Source organism: Cryptomeria japonica, chromosome 8 (genome assembly GCF_030272615.1).
Source record: "Cryptomeria japonica chromosome 8, Sugi_1.0, whole genome shotgun sequence".
Classification (NCBI taxonomy): Eukaryota; Viridiplantae; Streptophyta; class Pinopsida; order Cupressales; family Cupressaceae; genus Cryptomeria; species Cryptomeria japonica.
In genome coordinates, this window is record NC_081412.1 from 102930012 (window position 1) to 102949269 (window position 19258).

Consider the following 19258-nt stretch of genomic DNA (forward strand, 5'->3'; position numbering starts at 1 on the left):
GATTTATATTCAAATAGCTGCAGCATATACCAACAATTCTACAAAAACTCTCTTACAAATGATAGGCAATGAGGTATATATAGAGTCTCATACAAAATGGATGGCCAAGATGAAAACTAAATCAAGGGCCAAGATAATGCCAACAAAACCCTAGAATTGCCCTAATTAGGCTTTACATAAAAAATGGTACCACCAACATATGGCCCAATAGAAAGACACCTAGTCATCAAATAGAGAATCTTCTAGAAGATTCCTCTCTACATCTCTCTCTCTCTCTCCTAGCATACTGCAAGAATCTAGACAATACAGAATTTGATTCCTCCATGGAAATGTTGGGTAAGGTATCTTTCTATAAATCAATCACGTCCAATGCATCCGAGTAAGCATCCAAAGTGTTCTCCCAATTTGGCATAAGCTTCTGCAAACTATGAACATGAATCAACAAAGAGACCAAATCATCTATATGACTCTTCTTCAAAGAGTCCAACTGATTAAAATACATAAATTTCATTTTGTCTCTTAATTTTGCTAGGTGTAAACCACTAACCTCACTGACATCAACCCCCAATAACTTCTCAATTGAGGCAAGGATCTTCAACTGAATATCATGAATTGATCCTTCCATCTCTGTACAACTCAGTTGTGTGCTCTCATAAGTTGATTTCTTCATGGCTAATGAACAATACCAACCATGGAAATCGTATCTATCTCCACTGTGCACAACATTCTCCCTAACCAATATGGACCTAGGAACCTTCTGTTGTCATTTTATGACACCCTTGGTCCATCAGTAAGAATTGATCAGAGATACGATCCATGGACTAGCGCTGCCCCAGTTGATCAAGGAGAGAGCAGAAGAATCATGAAGTGTGAGGTGTTGCCTTGCCCGGAGGAAGTTCCTCCCTTGGCCTTTTCTTCATTCCCCGGAACTCCGGAGCTCCGAGGTTCCGAAGTTCCCTTTTTCGTTTTCTTCCTTCCTCAGAACTCCGAAACCCCGAGGTTCCGAAGTTCCTTCCCTTTGCCGCCTCTCCTTTCTCCTTCCCGGAACCCCAGAACCCCCAGGTTCCGAAGTTCCTCCCTTTCTTTCCCCCCTCCTCATTTGTTCCCCGGAACTCCAGAACCTTGAGGTTCCGAAGTTCTTTTGCTAAGTTCCACCTTTTCCTTTGCCTCCTTCTCAGAACCCCGGAACTTCGGAACCTCGAGGTTCCAAAGTTCCCTCCTAGCCTTTCTTCCTTTCTTTCTTTGGAACTCCGGAACCCCGAGGTTCCGAAGTTCTCTTCTTTCCCTGAACCCTGAGGTTCCTTCCTTAGCCCCTTTTTTCAGTTCTCTGGAACTCTGGAACCTCGAGGTTCCGAAGTTCTTTCCTTGTCTTCCCCACTTCAGGAGCCCGAGTTTCCGAAGTCCCCGAACTTCTTTCCGACTGGCAACACTTCCGGATGGCGTGATCAACACTCAAAGCTTTAAATGCTCTGACGACTTTTGTGACTTGTGCACCTTCTTTGGTGGAGCCACAGGGGTGCATTTATTGTTTTTGGCAGGATTTCCATCAAGAGAGGTACGGACCCCTGCTTGTTGTAGTGACTTATGCCATGTTTGCATACTCTGACTTTGGAAGGTCAGTCAATCCACCCTTCTCAAGGTTGCCTTTTCACGGTATGGCTAGGTTGCTTGCATGTACAGAAGTCAAGTGCATGCACTTCCTTGCACTCCCAGACTGACATATAGGGGTCATGATCACTCTTGTAACCATTTTTTTATATAAAGGTTGTTAAGCCTCATTGTAAAGGGTTCTCTCCCTGTTGGCTTGAGCTATTCTATGCTCTCTCACTTCTCTTGTATTATTCTGTATTTTGCAATTGTAAGTTGGCCATTGGCCTTATAATTAATTGAAATCACCATTCTTGCCTTCTTTCAACTTATGTATGTTGTGTATGTTTCCTTACCTTCATCATAGGTGTATGTTTTGTGGTTCTTCTCTCATATATGTTGTGTTAAATTCATTTCTGAGTGTGACTTGTGGGAAACCTTCTCCCCTCTTGACATTCAGCGAATTCTAACCTCCATACATGCATTGGGGTCACTCATACAACTAAAGTTTGTGCATCTCCCGAGTGTTTCAGTTGATTCTTTGTGTCATTGCGGGTAGGGAGAGAAACAATCTCTTCTTGGTGCATCACCTCCTTTTTTTTTATGCATTTCTCTCTTCCCTTTTCCTCTACAAGCTGTTAGGATAGGTTTAGAAGTAAGATTTGGAGTGTTGAGTTGGTTCAACACTTGCACTTGGATTGAGAAGGAAGCCGACCTTCTCCAGAGATTCAACCCCTTTGCGCAAGGTCCCACACTTTGGGGTTGTTTCCATGTTTCACAAAGTTGCTGAGTCGTTCGCTCAGCAAGGGTGCGAGCTTTTGTGACAACACCTCCTTCAAAGCTCTGAGGTGTGGAATACTCTTCTCCTGAATATGTCTGAATTCTTCCCAAACTCCCTCCAAATATTGTATTTTGAATATGAGTCCTGTTGTCCTATCAAATGTCTTGACAAACTGAGTAAGGAAATCATCTGCCTGCCTCTTTGTATTTTCAATCCATTTCTCCACTTCCAAGAGAGTATATCTCACTGCCTCATAATGTGAATGTAGTCAACGATCAATTGTAATAGGGGAAATTAGGGTGGGATTCTCACGCCTTATCCCTACAATGTACTCTCTAAGTCTGATATTATCTTCTTTGTACTTCTCCTTTTCTTCAATTTCTCTATCCAATCTTGCATTGATTGCCCTAAGTTTATCACCAACCTCCTAAAATTCCTGCTCTCTTGTAGTACGGCCTAGGGCAACTGAAGTGATCTGGAAATCCATGGGAGTAGCAATGTCTGCCATCACACCTGCAATAGGAACAACCACCTACACAATCCGCATTCATGTCTCATCTCTAGCTATGTGTGACAAAATCTCAGCTCTCTTAGGCTCTGGCTCCTTATTGTTCCTAGCTAAGTAGTCATCAATATCATCAATAGGTTGTGCCTCTATCATTTTCTTACTTTTCTCCATGCTCTTCATTAGCCAATTAGGAATAGCGGCCATCTCCATACCATCATCGAGACACATCTCTCGATCAAGCTCTCTCAATCCCAAGATAACATCATCATCATCAGCAGGATTATTCTTGGTCAAATCACATACATTCTTTCCCAAACTAACCTCCGAAAGGACAATAGGGGATCCCGGCTGATCATCATCCTCATTAGGTGGAGCAGATGTCACTGTGGCATGTAAATCCTGAATATTCTCTGGTAGTAACACTGTGTTGGAACATTGCTCAGCCCCCTTGTTTTGTTCTAGCACCTCAACTTCCTGGATTGATGAGACACTGAGGTGTGGTGAAGGAATGGTAGGCGAAGGAATGATAGTCTTTTGCTTCTTCTTCCCTCTAGTGTTGACTTCTTCTGGTGTGTTCTTTCTTCTCTTGGGAGCTTGACTCTCCTCATTCGCATGAATCCTGATATCACTGATAGTCCTCTGATCATCTTCGAAAGAGGATTCCTCTTGTTTCATCTTTTCATAAGTGAAGGTGACATCCATATCAACTAACTTGTTCATCTGAATATCCACCCATGCTCGAGAGAAACTCAAGACCTCTCTCATCAATACATTCAAATCTATGTCTTCTGATTCTGACCAATTAGGCAATAGAATCGCCTTCTTCATTTCATTTTCATATTGTGGATGCGTATGATCCCTATCATCTAACACTTGGTCAGGAATGAGGAAAAGTCCACACTTCCTCATCAAATCCACTGACATCCTGGACCACATTCTTCTCTTTACTGCTTGCTCGTCCATCAGGTTGGCCCAATAATCTTCTATATCTACCTTGTGGATGAACTTTTCTCCCTTGATCCTTCCAACTTTCTTATCTGGATCAAACCTTTCTCTTCTCTTGTATGCTGCAAATCGATAGAATGCAAGTTCCTCACTTGTTGTGCTAGCTGCTAAGGTGGACTGGCAAACCTCCAATGTCTTCCCAACTGAAATAGGAAATGACATGCCCGTTCTGTGCTTTTCCTTCTGGATAGAATCAAACTCCAGAAGCTGTCTCACCACTTCCAACAAGATCACTCTGTCAGAAGGATACCTAGGAAGCTTGTAGGGTTTGGATTGAAATCCATGAATCGTAAGGTATGTGAAAGTGGGAAACTATATATACCACAATCCATATTTCTCTATCAGATCCGTTGCCTCCTTGGACAACCTCCTGTGGACTCCACCTTGCAACATTCGCGTTATGTACATTGTGAATACATCATTCACTCTCTTATAATCTTCAATTTGATACATGTTCAGCTGTGGATAACACTCATAACACATGAATTGTGCTTGTCCATTCCGGACTTCACCTCTGCATATCAATCCCTTGTATGTAACAAATCATGCAAGCAGGTACACCAAATAGGAAGTCATGGCGAATGACCTAGACTGCTCCACATTCCTCAGCTGAAAGTTCAGATTGTCACTTATGATTCTAGACCAATTTATCAATGTTCCTTCTAGACAATCCTAGATGAAATAGAACATCCATCCATCGTATATTGTACCCTGCAGCATCCCCATCACTCGGTTAAGCAAGAATACTAAATCACTATATTCCTCTTTGAAGTTTGTGCACATGAGTGTCTTGGGAGCCTTGGAATGATGAGTCCTAGGCTCGATCATCCACTCCTTGTTTACTACGGTCTTGCATGCATCCATCTTCTTCTTATATCGGTCTTCATATTCATCCCTAGTTATATCTTTCATGTCCGCTCCTTGTGGAATTCCAAACACTTCAGCAATCATATCCTCAGCAAGGTAGGCAATGATAGCACCCTTAGGAAGCTTGATCATTCGGGAGCGAGGATCATAACATCGTGCACATTCCAGGATAAGCTCACTGCACTGTATGAATTGCGGAAATCCAACGGCCTGATAAATGCCACTCTTCATAATGTTCACATAGGCCGAGGAAGGAATCCGGCTTCCAATTCCGAACATACGCTATTGCATCTGGTTCATGTTCAGGAAATGCATGTTCGTCTCTATAACCTTCCATCTGGACGACATCTTGGATTCTGGATAGAATGCAGTCTCAACTATCTTCTGTTGTTCTCTCCTTTCCTTGAGTCCGGACTTCGACATCGTACCTGTACGAAGCTAGAAGTTAGAACTTAGGAAAATATTCCTGACAAAAATTCTGATTTCCTAATGATTTAGACTAATTTGAGTATGGAAATCAGAAAAATAATCCACATTCTCAATAGATTTCAACAATTGAATGCTAAAATGTGACAAGGTTAGGGTATAAAACCTTCATAAATTTATTAAAATCAATAATTTTCAGACCAAAGTCTGAAAACACCTCCTTAGAAATTATGTTCAAATTAGAGTGCAAAGGAGTATACCGGATCAACAATGACTAAGGAAAGGTGTGAAAGGTTGTGTTTTCACACAAAACTATGTCTGAAGGCACCTTCCGAAGTCAACAATGGCTGCCAACAAATCTAAAGACAACCTACAGCTTCACAAATTAATCTCTAAGAACATGTTGCAATCACCCAAATGTGCACAAACTTGATGAAAATCAACCTCAATGATGAAAGCAATCACATCTACGAATGTAAGTATGGCTGGTAAAAATAAAATTTTCTGAGGACAAATCTGAAAATTAGTTGCTTCAGACTTACCAACACCTTGCAAAGTAGTGAAAATCCCTGAAAATGATCAAAAAATGACAAAGGAATGAGCTCCAAGCAAAATCGCCTAAGTGGGTAGGTGGCTGGAAATGAAGAATTCTGAGGACAGCCGCCTACAATGGAGTTTTCAGACTTGTAACAACTGAAAAGAGCTCCGAAAATTGACTGAAAATGCCTCCAATCAGCCTTTAGACAAAATCACCTTAGGCACAAATGGGCTGGGAACAAAGTATATGTATGAAAAATCGAACTTCCAGCCAGCAATGAGGTCACACAAGTCTGAAATAATGATGTGTTTCAGGTCTAAGAACATCAACCAGCAAGCTTGCAACAATGGCGGCACATACCAAGGAGGAATATCACTAAAAATTGGAGGTATAACCTCCCAAACACAAAATCGCCCTCCTCAAGAAAATCGCCACCTTCACAAAAAAACGTCTAAGTCTGAAAAATCTGTGGCAAACACACTCCAATGGCAGCAAATGAAAATCGCCTTGGGCTGGAAATGAAGAAAAATGGAGAACAAAACAATCTTCAACCCAGTGTGTCAACTTGACACTTCACCAAAAATTGCCAGCTGGAGGGAAAAATCGCCTTTGCAAGCATACACTTTGCAAATATAATAATAAAATAATGCTGTGATCTCTCCTTTTAAACTTGCTTTCACCATCAACTTTCACCACACAAGCAATCTGGGATAAAAATTTGTTCTTATACTTGCCTAGCAAAAAATCGATTTGCTTCTAGAAGGTAAAATCATTAAATGCTCATTGCAAATCATTTATTAATTGTTTTTTATTTTTAAATAATCGTTGCTTTTATTAAAAACAATTAAATGTGGGTCACTTTATTAAAAAAATTTAAAATTTGAATAAAAAATGACCAATTGGGGGAAATTGATTTAACTTGGGATAAAAATCCCAACAAAAATCATTAAAATCGATCCAAGTAGGGTAAAAATCACTATCAAAATGTCATCAACTTGCACAAAATGGGTCCAAGGGAAAATCGATTTGAGTCTAGAATGAAAATTCCAATTAAAACTTCATCACTTAGCACAAAAATGCCCCTGGGGGAAAATCTACCCTAGTCTGACATTCATCTGGACACAAAATTATCAAAATCACTCTCAGTGGAAAATCGCCTAGGGTTTGGAATGAATATCCGCATAAAATCCACAAAATCTCGTCACAAAAGGGTCCTAATGGAAAATCTATCCATGTTAGGAATCATCACAAATGTCATCCGCAACCTTATCCATACTCCTAGTGGAAAAACGAAGGCAGTTAGGAAAAAATCCCAACACTTAGTCAAAATTAACCATCCTGAGGGAAAATTGACCCCAGTATGGATTCTCAATGGTGGAAAAATGGGGCATGTTTGGATTCCAAGGGAAATCCATGTCCAGTTTGGATTTTGAGTGGGGGAAAATCATGGGTAGTTAGGAATATGAGGGGAAAAGCACCTCTAGTGTGGAATTTTGACCTTTGAACCCTTATAATATGGTTTTTCATCCGGAAAATGATGATTTTTCCACTCAAAATCACTAGGAAACTTCAAAACTCAATAAAACTCATTTGGACTTCGGCAAATTCATCAAAAAATTGAGCGAAACAAAAGGAAACCTATCGGGATAAAGTGCAAAATCAACTGGATAACTTCCTAGGAGCGAGAAAATAACTCCAAAAGGTCTTAAAATACCTTAGCACTTTAAAATCACCAACGTAGATGTTCAAAAACGCGTTAACGCTCAAAAGGTCTACACTTAGACAAAATTAGGATCATTTAAAATCTCAACCTTACGTGCTTGATCCTATAACTTCAAAAAAAACCCTAAATGCAATAGGCATGATCAAAATTGCCCACTAAGCTGCCAAAACCCTAACCTAACCAACGCAGAAAGCAGGAAAAGAGGGGGTCCCCATTTGCAATGGGGCGATGTGTGAAAAGGTCACAACAGGTAACTTGGGAACTATGTTTCAAACCAATAGTTAGCATGGGTTGAGTGGTAGCACCTGGGAGAGTACTGCTATCATATATCATATCATATGTCCATTGGTATGTCTCATTTCAAAATATTATATGGATATGATGCACTAAATTTTGTTGATCTATTAGTGATAGACAATAGAATACCAAGTTGGTGACTTGGTATCAAAGCCAAGAAATCTTGAGGTCACTCATAAATCATTTACAAAAAACTCAACATCAACAAAAATTTTATGCAGACCAAAACTATACAGAGAGATGTTTTGAGGTGGAGAACATGTTTTAATCGAGATTGTAGCCTTATAGACAATGCTCTCTCAAAATAAGTGGAGTTGAAAAACTCAAGCCAAGGTTCTATGACCCTAAAAATTGTGATGAAAATATGCGAAGTGGCCTATGTGTTGGACCTTATAAAGAATAACTGGCTCCATAATGTTTTTTATGTCCCTTGTTTTAAAAAAGATATTGTCAACATATCATGCCTTTTATAGACCTGCAACCCTTGGATGATGAGACAAGTTGATTTTGGTACCTAAAGAAGTGATAGATGTTAGGGTAAAAAATCTGAGGGGAAGAAATATAAAAAAATAATTGGTTCATTGGAAGAACCTAGTTGTTGAGAAGGATTAGAGATTTTGGAGCATCCTAATTTGCATTGCTTGAGGACAAGCGCTTTTGGAAAGGGTGGACTTGTGAAGTCCCCCTTTCAATAAATACATGTTTATGGTCCCAAAAGCCATTTCCCATTTTTGGTGGGCTAAGCTTGATAGTGCCAACCTCATAGACCGAAAGTATTCCAAGTGTGGAGGGTTTTTTGTTCAAGCTCCAAAGTGTACACAAGTTGTTGGACTTTTAGAGTTTACCCTCTTAGCATGCCTTTTTTGTTTAAAAGCTTGACTATTTTGCCTTAGGTTTCTTTATACATTAGAGTTTCAAGCTTTTGCTTCCCCAAGTACCATTCCCTTGTCACTCTGAGCTTGAAAACCTTGTTCTCCTCTCTCTCTTATCATTGTTGGTGTTTTGGACCTTCCCTTGTCTAGTTACCCTTTTTATGATGCTCTTGATCTTCGACACTCTTAACTTCTTGACCCCTTACATTAACTATCTTGTTACACGGCACAAAGCACCATTTTGGCTAGTTTTGAAGCAGCAACCACTCCATAATGAATTTTTCCCACCCAAAAATAAATTTTGAATAGTATGGACACAATTTCACATGTACTTGTGGCACCAGTGGTGGGACGTTGGTGCTCTCTTTGATGTGGTTGTTGCAACTTAGCAACCCTTGTCCTTACATAGATCTTACTTATTATTCTGGGTAGTATCTCATATCTACCGTTGCTTTCAAGGATTTCAAAGGTGGACACATTCATTCAGGGATCATGAATTGTCTACACCAAAAACCCTTGCAGAATATTGCTTTGAGCACTTGTGTTTGAGCTATCAGATCAAAAGCTCTCATATTGCAGGAAAACAGAAGATAGAAACCCTTTGGTTTCATGAGTCGGAGGATAAAAATGCTTTGGCCTGGTAGGATGATCTCACTCGAAGGTTGTGAGCGATCTTCATGGTCAGAGATGTCAATTTGATTGAATTTATATAAATTGTTTTTGTCATGTGTTCGAGTATAGTAATTTATGTTATTACAGTGTGCTGTAATGCAATCGTGCCTCATTTAAGATAAATGGTAAACATTATATTTTAGTTTAGGGTTGTTGTTGTAGCAACATTTGCATTGGATTTTAGAAATATTTAATATAAGTATACAATTGATCCACCATTTGTGGGCCTGATTCATAATCTAGGTAATCAATGTTTTGTATGAATTGTTAAGGAAAATTTTCCGTTTAGCTAGATTTGACTAAAATAATTAAACCTTAAACTTATTTGCTAAAAATAATCATGAAGGCTATTACACTAGTTATTAATTTGCCTGAGTTGTGACTACTGCATGTGGTGATCATCATAGAATCTTCATGATCGTATTCATCCTTGAAGGCTTCCACAAAATTTTCCCAAGTAGGCTTAGATTTTTCTCTTTTTTGGTCTTCCTTTCAAAGTGCTTGAGCTTGCCACCACTTCGCAGTGGGTGAAGAGAACTTCAAAAGTGCAATCTTGATCTTTTTTTCATCAGAAAAATTATTCAAGAGAAATAGGATTCTAGTTGATCTAACCAGTTATCTACCACATTTGCATTCATATTGCACTCAAACACAAGAACATTTAGGTTACTTGAAACGTAGGTGGACTCTACCACCAAAAGCTTTACCTAACGGCGAAATCAATGGAACTCTCCTCTTGAATTGGTTTGGCCATGTTGAGACAGCTTGGTAGGTAGTCTGATGGTTCTCGAGGTTTAATGCCAAGACTTAGACACTTCAATCGCAATTGATAGGTCATGCAAGGTGAAGATGAATTACTCTGATGCTACCAATACAGGGCCTAGTTTGAAATGTGGTGGACAACTCTCTAGATGAGGATCTAGGTGAAGTTATGTGCTTGTGTGGATGCTGTGTGAGTGTAGTGCAAAGGAATTGACAGATACAGAACTGAAATGGTAAATGTATTTTTATTTACCACTTCCTCCTGTACATGACATACTCTTGAAAAAGATGTATGATTACTATCCTATAATTTGCCTATATATATATATATATATACATGAGCTCATCTTCTCCTGATGGCTAAGTGATGTGGTTGGTACTTGCATGATGTGTTGCTGGATGACCTAGCATAGTTGAGCTTTAGGGGTGCCTCTTCGATTATTGCAATGACTACACTATCCAATGCCCAAAGTGTGATGCTCATAATAGTGTGGTGATGTGCGATGTGAATTAGCCTTTGTGGTTTGGCCTCAAGGGTGCTACCGTGCTAGATCCAACACCCTATTGAAGCCATGGTAAAAATTGTAGAAGGTTTGGTTGAAGTGTGGTTACTGCTGAGCCCAAAGTTGTGTAAAGTGCTATGTTACTACTGTATTTTGTGCAACATTAGCAGAAGATGGCTGGATGATCTTTGTGTTATCTCGAGCATTTGGGAGGTTCTCTAGTATACCATAGACCATGGAAGTGTTACTATAGTTACTGCAAGCCATGAGAATGGTCTTGGCAATATATGTCATATTCCCGTGTAGACAACATGCAATGATTAGAAACATTAAACAATACATGTACATAAATGTATATATTCTCAATACATAAATTATTTTTACTGCTTAAAATACGTTTTATCTTAACTAGTGGAAGTGATGAAAGGACGCGTCCATTCCCAAGCCAGCTCCGGAATAGACGCCATGTTTCAAGGGGGATCGCATGGTTTCAAAGAGGTATAAACCTGCACCCCAAGGAAACACAGGAGAGGAGGTGACAAGGAGAGAAGGGCAAGGAGAAGCGTCCAACAGGTAACTTCGTTACTCAGTAATAATATTTATTTCAGTTTTCATAATTTATGATGCCTAGACAACCATGAGGACTGCCCTGGGAATGCATCAGTCAGCAAACGATGTGAAAGGGCTAGTCGCTAGTTCTTCCCAGCGATGAAGAACCAGTGCCTAGTAAGCATCCCTCCCCATCGCCAGCAGGCTGGTACGTCCCCAGGCCAATCCACTTAAATGTCAAAATGATGAAGTATGTCTCTGTGCAAGTTGTATTAAATCTGCTTCATTCCTCATATAACAGTAATGAATAAAATTTAACTAGTGGCCCAGATTAATTGCTAAATCGGTTCCATGCCTAAAAATGTCTTGCCAAATGAACTAAGCACATCTATAATGTACAAAAGGGTAAAATGAACTTAATCTTCACGCCAGATAGGTAACCTGCAATATCAGATTTAGTATGTTGCATCAAAATACACTTTAGTGACAAACAGGAGGATACAAATAATTCATTCATTCTCAGACACAACTAATAAGTAAAGAAAAAGAATACTAATTAATGATAGTCATGTTTCTGCAACTAGGGACAAATATAATGAATTAATACCTACAAATTTATATATAATTGATAAATGTTAACCAAGTAATATAGTCATGAATCTATGTTTTCTATAGGCATTTATTATCTTCCTGATATCCTTTGTTTGTTAGTACATTCAAGATAATGAGTGCAAGCCAGGGGTATGTTGGGCCCATCCTCAAGTGGCCCTATTAGCCCTAAGAGACAGGATGGGTTTGGATGGGTAGCCCAGCCAACCTGGAAAGTCCTCAAAATCTAGAATGGGTCGTGTATGTATTTTGTGCTGCAATAACTATGCCACTGATCTAATATTACTGCTGACATATAAAATGAAATATCTAAATGTTGCAGGAAACCGTAAATCTTTTTGTGGCCCTAAATCCAACCTTAGGTGGATAGATCAGGCCCTAATTATCAGGAAGGCGAGGAAGGTACAGCAAAGGTTCATTACAATATATTTATTCGTAGATCCTCCTAGATGAAATCAACATGAAATTTTCAAAAAAGTATGCGTGTGTTTGTGTGTATGTATATGTACATATGTATGTATGTATGTATGTATGTGTGTGTGTGTACATACATATATATATATGCACACATATATGTATGTATACATACATACATACACACACATATGTGTGTGTAAGAATGTATATGTATTTATATATGTATATACATACATATATATATATGCACACATATATGTATGTATGTATATATACATACATATATGTGTACATATATAAATGTATGTATATACATATATATACATACATACGCACACATATATGTGTGCGTGTACATATCTATATATGTATGTATATCTATATATATGTATATATATTTCTGTAAATGCTGATTTTTGGCTGAGTTTTTCTACTGAGTCTGAATTTGAGTCAGAAAACAACTTGCCAAGATTTTGCTGAGTCCAAGTCTCAGCACTATGAGCTCAACATCTCCAATTTTATGGATCTACACTTAAAAAATTGTATATGCTAAAGAATATTATACTGAAATGTGGATTCCTCTTTTGTTGGAATAAAAATTTGTAAGACTAGTGGATGAGTACAAGTTTTCATATTCTCTAGTGGAGTTGGACAGTGTAAAACCAGCTACATAGCACTTTGTTTCTTAAGGTTGTTTGATGATTTCACTACTAAAATCCCACTCTATGGCTTACGTTCGTTTTGTGTCCCCCTAGTGTCAGTCTTGTCCTAAACTATTTCTTGATCTAATCACAAAGCTGCAATAATCTTATCAGATCACAAACAAGACTTTTTGAGAGCAGTGACATCTTGTTATCTCGGTTTAATCACAAAGTTGCTTGGAGATTTTAAGCTTCCCACTTTTGTATCTACAATCCTTTTTTTTTGGCTTCTTTCCCCAAGAAAATTATCATTTTTGTTTCCATATTGTTGGCATCTAATTGTGTTGAAGTCTTTATTACAATTGATAGTTGTGCCAGATAATTTTGCCCCTCTAGGTATAAAGCGGATCATTTTTATGATGTATTCAATTTAAAGGAGTTCACATATATTAATGGATCTAACTTCAAACTTGAAGAAAGGATGTGTTGTTTGCTTCTTGTGGGGCATTATTAATTTTAAATTTTTAAAATGAAGCAGATCTATAGATGTTGAGGGACTGACACTATCAGTCATTTGTTCTTGTTCCTGCAGGTGACATTTACAGTTGATATTCGTGCAAGAGTGGATGCTCTACGGGAATTTATCATTTCTGAGTTTAAAGACAAATTATATGAAATATGTGATAAGCGATCTCTTTCATGCTCTATTGAAAGGAAGGTCTGTTTTTAAATCTATTTTCTGTCAGATATGCTTGAAGGGGCAAACCATTTCTATTAATTTTCTTATTTTTAGAACTGTCATTTTCTTGAAAGAGAGCATAAGTATGCTTCTGATTTTGTATATTTTAATCCAGAATGATGCAAGTGTAGTGGACTGCCACAGTGACATGAATTTTCGATTGCACAATGCCGCAAGGATAGCTATGCAAAACTTACCTCTTCTACAGACATGCAAGGCATCAGATGATGTTCCTATGTTGATGAGTGGAGCAGGACATGATGCAATGGCACTTTCACATCTAACCAAGGTATGCTATATTATTAACACTTTGAATATTTTTAATATGTGCAATTTCTTGTGTATATAACCATACAATTCATCAGGTTGGGATGTTATTTGTTCGTTGCACTGGAGGAATAAGCCATTCTCCTGCAGAGCATGTTCTCGAAGACGATATTTGGGCAGCAAGTCTCTCGCTTTTGGCTTTTGTACAAGAAATGTAAATATGTTTCATGGATATAATTTTATTGCACCATGTAACAGTGTCCAGCAGAGTATGTTCTAGAAGATGTTTTGAGCAGCAAGTCTCTTTTTCTGGCCTTTCTGCAAGAAAATAGATCTGTATCATGGTTATGACAATTACATTATATTACAGTTCTTGCAACTACGGAGACATTTTATGTACAGTGTTAGGCAGGTAAAGGAACAATTATGTATGAGTTAAAATCAAACTTGATCTCCACTGCTACATAATAACTTAAAAGCAGGCTCTAATTGTGTATCTATTGATATATGAAGCAGAGCAATTGGTTAATAAGATCTGACCTAGTCTCTCACTAGGTGGGATTGCAATTCTGAAAATTCTCCAATGATAGAGAAATTTAACTCACTGAACTAAGGTTCAAGAGCTCTCTTTTGCCAAAGTGGTAGATTTCTTAACAAAATCTTATCAACATTTCCTCATCTACGATTCAATTTCACATGCTAATAAATTGTTATATATACTCAATGATTGTGTCATGCCGACACAGATCTAGTAGTGGTCAGTGATACTGAAAGTTTATGTTACTTCAAAGAACATGTAGAATGTGCCGTGCTACTTCTGTGTATTGGAAATGACATGAATCAATCAAATCCATCTTTCTCCAGCATTGCCGTGCATTTTCTATGCTCTATATGCATTTTTATAAAAGTATACTGTGATGAATCGGAAAGTAATTAGAAATATTAAATTGATTATGCTTTCTACTCCCACAAGTATCATTCAGAACTGTCAAGATTCTTTTCTCTTATTTCATGAAAACAGAAATATTCACTAGCTACATCCTAAAATAAATATCAAGGCAGTAAATTTTATTATAATTGGAAAACTTTTCGGCAGACATTACTATCAAATCGTGCTTAGTGCTGTCCAAGTCAGATGATGCATGATATGTAAGGATAGGAAAAATGGTGCTTAGCTTACTATAAAATTTAGCATTATATAAAGGACAGGAAAAATGGCGCTTAGCTTACTTCGAGGAGTATGTTTTGCAAGATCTCAAACATGCAGCATCCTACAACTACTACAGATGTACAACAATTAAAACACTAAAACAAAGCTTATCTTATGAAAAAAAGCTATTTTTTCTCTAAGAGATAAGCTGTAATTTCTTTGAAGGAAAAATCTATTCTTTTCTAAGTTTGCTGGTGGTTCTTCTCTGGAAGATATTATATATCTATGTCGTTTTGAAAGAAAATAAATTGTAATAGCAGCAGCTACGTGAAGATTATAATTTATTTCTTAGCAATACGAATACTGGTACTATGTCCTATGGATGTTTCCTTGGCATATTGTCAAGGATTTATCATGTAAATTTGTATTTTCTCTATTATTCTATTTTACCTTTTCCACTATTTCTTCTTATCTAATTTGTGCGGAAATATTATTTAAATCTATGGATTTATCTTTCTGATTCTGCAACAAGTGATCAGAGCAATTATTGTTTGCTACAATTGTGTTAGGATGTGGTGTTTATTTTGTAGCATCAAATGGTGAAGGTTTCTAATGCAAGGTTTGACGTGGAAAAATTCAATGGGAAGAATAACTTTGAGTTGTGGAAGCTCAAGATACATGATTTGTTAGTGCAACAGGTATAGTGCAATGCATTGGTAGGCAAGTTAAAGAAACTTGCAAATATGACCGATGTGGAGTAGGAGGATCTCAATACTAGAGCTCTTAGCACAATTCAGTTGTGTTTGGTAGATGATTTTCTTTTTAATATTGTTGGGAGAGGAAACAATAACAAGCTTATTGAGTAGAATGGAGTTTCTTTACATGACAAAATCCATGACAAACTAAATCTACTTGAAGAGGTAATTGTATAGTTTGTGAATGATAGTACAAAAATTGTATGTGTTGTCATTGATGTCAACTTGATGACCTATCATACTTGTATAGAGATGAATTGATATAGTCAAAGAAGTTGAGAAACGGTTAGAGAGAATAGCATGTTTGAGAGAGATGGTTTCACACAGATAGAGACATGGGATCAGTATGATTGAAGACAAGCAAGACAGTCTGGAAGACCAACAAATGTATTCATGACTTAGATGATAGAAAGACAATCTGGAAGCATGGTATGTAAATGGTAACAGATAGTTGCACATTTTTTATGCTTTGGATGAAGAGTGCAATCACTTTGATTGGTTTCTACATGTTTCAAGGAGTTGGATGAATGACAATTGAGTCCTTGTTCACACTTGTATTGTTGAGAAAAATTTCCTAAGGCATAAACTGCATATTATCCTAGGTTAGTGACTTTGTATTTTGGTCCACATTCTTCCCCGCCTTACAATGTTTGGCCTTGCGGTTCTAGAGTTAAGTTTGTCAATCACCAAGGAGGTTACTTCTAGGCTTTCATGTCTTAACATGATTGTTCTTTGGACTACATTGTAATAGAGTTATGTGTCTTTGAAGCTTACCAGAATGCTCTACATTCCTCCAAAGTGGTAGATATGGTTGAGCGGACTTGGGGATATGATCAAAGAGGTATAAGGGTTCTATCATGCAAGTTTCAGAAGATTTGGTGTCACACATTGCAATATCTTGTGTTGAAGCGTCACAGTCAGTTTGGGATGCTTTGTTTTCAATAGTTCAATGGGTTTCTCAACTTGCCAACTCATAATGATCAAATACTTCAGGAGATGATTGTAGGGATGTTGTTGATAGTCTACATTTCTCATATTTGGTCCACATGATGTTTTTGGTCTCTGAAGAGATGATGAAGAAGTTGAACCTAAAGAGGATTAACACCCAAACCTATACCAAATTGCTTAGATACATGACAGCCATAAAATCTTGGTAAGTGAACAATGCCTAGTCAGTTTCCACATTGGTTCATACAAGGATGAAGTGTTGTGTGATATCATACCAATGGATGCTTGTCATTTGTTGTTGGGGAGACCTTGGCAGTATGATAAAAGGGACATACATGATGGAAGGAAAGAATAATTACACCATAACCATAAATAGGAAGAAGCATATCTTGATTCCTTTGGAAGAAGAACAAAATGAGGTATTATGTGGTAGTGCAAGGATTTGCTTGGTGGACAGGAGGAAGTTCCTAGATGGATTGAAGCATGAGAACACTTGTTTTGCACTCCTTCCTAAGAAATGCATTAGAAGGTGAAAGGAAGATAAGGTGCAGAAAACGCTTCCTAACACTAATCTAGTGGGGGAGATTCTACAAATTTTCTTTACAAATATTCTATTACAGAAATAGAAACACATTCATAGAGAGATAATAAACATGCATAAAGATAAACAATGATCACAAGATATATTGTGGGGACCCTTTCGGGTTAAAAACCCCTCACTCGAAAAGCACAGTACTTTGTATTCCAATAATCAAAATCTTACAATACAATGCCAACACTTAGCTTCTTCAACAAAAGTCTACAACTACAACCCACAACCTAGATTAATTCCGGCAGCATAACACTTCACCTGCAAACATTACATATCTAACACTCCTCAAGACTACCTTTTATAGAGAAATACAACTCAAGAGGAAGCTTCTAGATGAAGCATCAAGATGGGGTCATGCATAACATTTGGCCGTATTTTTTGGCCACCAAAAGCATGCAAATGACACATGTACATCTCCAAATGACTCCCCATTCAAACCTCCTAAGTTGGGCACTCAAATTTACTAAAAGATGCTCTTACGCATCTTACAACTGTCATATCTTACTATACTTACAGTTGTAAGAGAATCCATCATAAATGATTAATTTTAGCTTATTCTCTTACAACTCATTATAACCCTCTCCATGCAAAAGATATCTCCTACTAGTTGTCCATTTTGTCATACAATCTGTCATAGGCCGACACTTGTCAAGATCCTCACGTGGGATGCCTACCTCCACGTGCAACATATGTGTCATACAGTCATCGTCAAGTAGGATGCCACCAAGACTGTGGATCCCACTAGATGACTAGACATTTGTAGGCAATAAATAAAAATAATAAATTAATAAATAAATGCATAAGCCAATGTTAGAATTTGCAAAGGTTGAGACACCTTAATCCCAATAGAAAGGATACCAAAAGCACTAGCATGAAAGGAGTGGAGGTAGCACAAAGAGAGGTTGCAGAGCTACTTGAAGAATACCAAGACATTGTGTCAAAAAATGTTCCAAAGGGACCAAAGGGATTGCCACCAACCTAGAGTATCACCCATCACATAGAGCTTATACCATGAGCAATTTTTCCTAGATAGTACATCAAATGATGCCCACAAAGAATGCAAAGCTAAGCAGATAAATATATGAGTTATTGGAGAAGGAATTGATCCAAAAAAGCTTGAGCCCATGCACAATACCTATTGTCTTAGCGCCAAAGAAGGATGGAGAATGGAGGATGTGTACTGACTCAAGAGCCATCAACAAGATCACAATTAAGTACCAATTTCCTTTACCAAGATGGATGATGTAATGGACTCTTTGAGCTATGCAAGATACTTTACCAAAATTGACCTCAAGAGCAAATACCATCAAATTAAAATTTGGGAGGGTGATGAATGGAAGACTATTTTCAATATCAACGAAGGATTGTATGAGCGGCTAGTCATGCCTTTTGGACTCACTGATGTACCAAGCGTATTCATGCGGCTGATGAATGAAGTACTAAAGGATTTATTAGTTAAGTTTCTCATTGTTTATTTGGATGAAATTCTAATTTTTAGGAAGACAAAGAAAGAGAATATTTGGCATATCAAACAAAGTGTTCCAACGATTAAGGGAAGAGAAGTTGTTGATCAACATCAAGAAATGCAGTTTCATGAAAATATAGATAGTTATATAGGATTTGTGATCTTTGTGGAAGGGTTGAAGATAGATCTAGAAATGAGAGCAATTGCGGAATGGCCTACGTTGATGGATGTTGGAGAGGTAAGATCTTTTCATGGTTTGGCAAGATTTATACAGAGTGCAAAAAAAAAATTGAACTATTGAAACAAAAAGTGATTGAGCAATCAATATTGATCTTATTGGATTTCAACAAAGTCTTTCAAGTAGATTGTGATGTCAACAACAATGCTGTTGGTGCGGTCTTGAGCCAAGAGGGAAGACCAATTTCTTATTTCAGTGAGAAATTGAATGATACCCAAAGAAGGTATTCAATATATGGTCAAGAGTTCTGTGCTATAATTCAAGCTTTGAAGAAGTGGAAACACTATTTTCCACAAAAAGAATTTGTATTGTACACTAATCACAAAATACTTTAGTACATGAACAAT

At 37.7% G+C, this 19258-nt stretch overlaps 1 protein-coding gene across 1 annotated transcript in view; it reads left to right on the forward strand.

Annotated features, from left to right (window-relative positions):
- The window catches only part of LOC131062461 (allantoate deiminase 2), a 163474-nt gene extending 148848 nt beyond the window's left edge, over positions 1–14626 (forward strand). Inside the window, exons 10-12 of the mRNA XM_057996124.2 lie at positions 13350–13475; positions 13612–13785; positions 13862–14626. Coding sequence (XP_057852107.2) covers positions 13350–13475; positions 13612–13785; positions 13862–13981 — 420 coding nt within the window. The 3' untranslated portion in view covers positions 13982–14626. The remainder of the gene's footprint in view (positions 1–13349; positions 13476–13611; positions 13786–13861) is intronic.
- The last annotated feature ends 4632 nt before the right edge of the window (positions 14627–19258 follow it).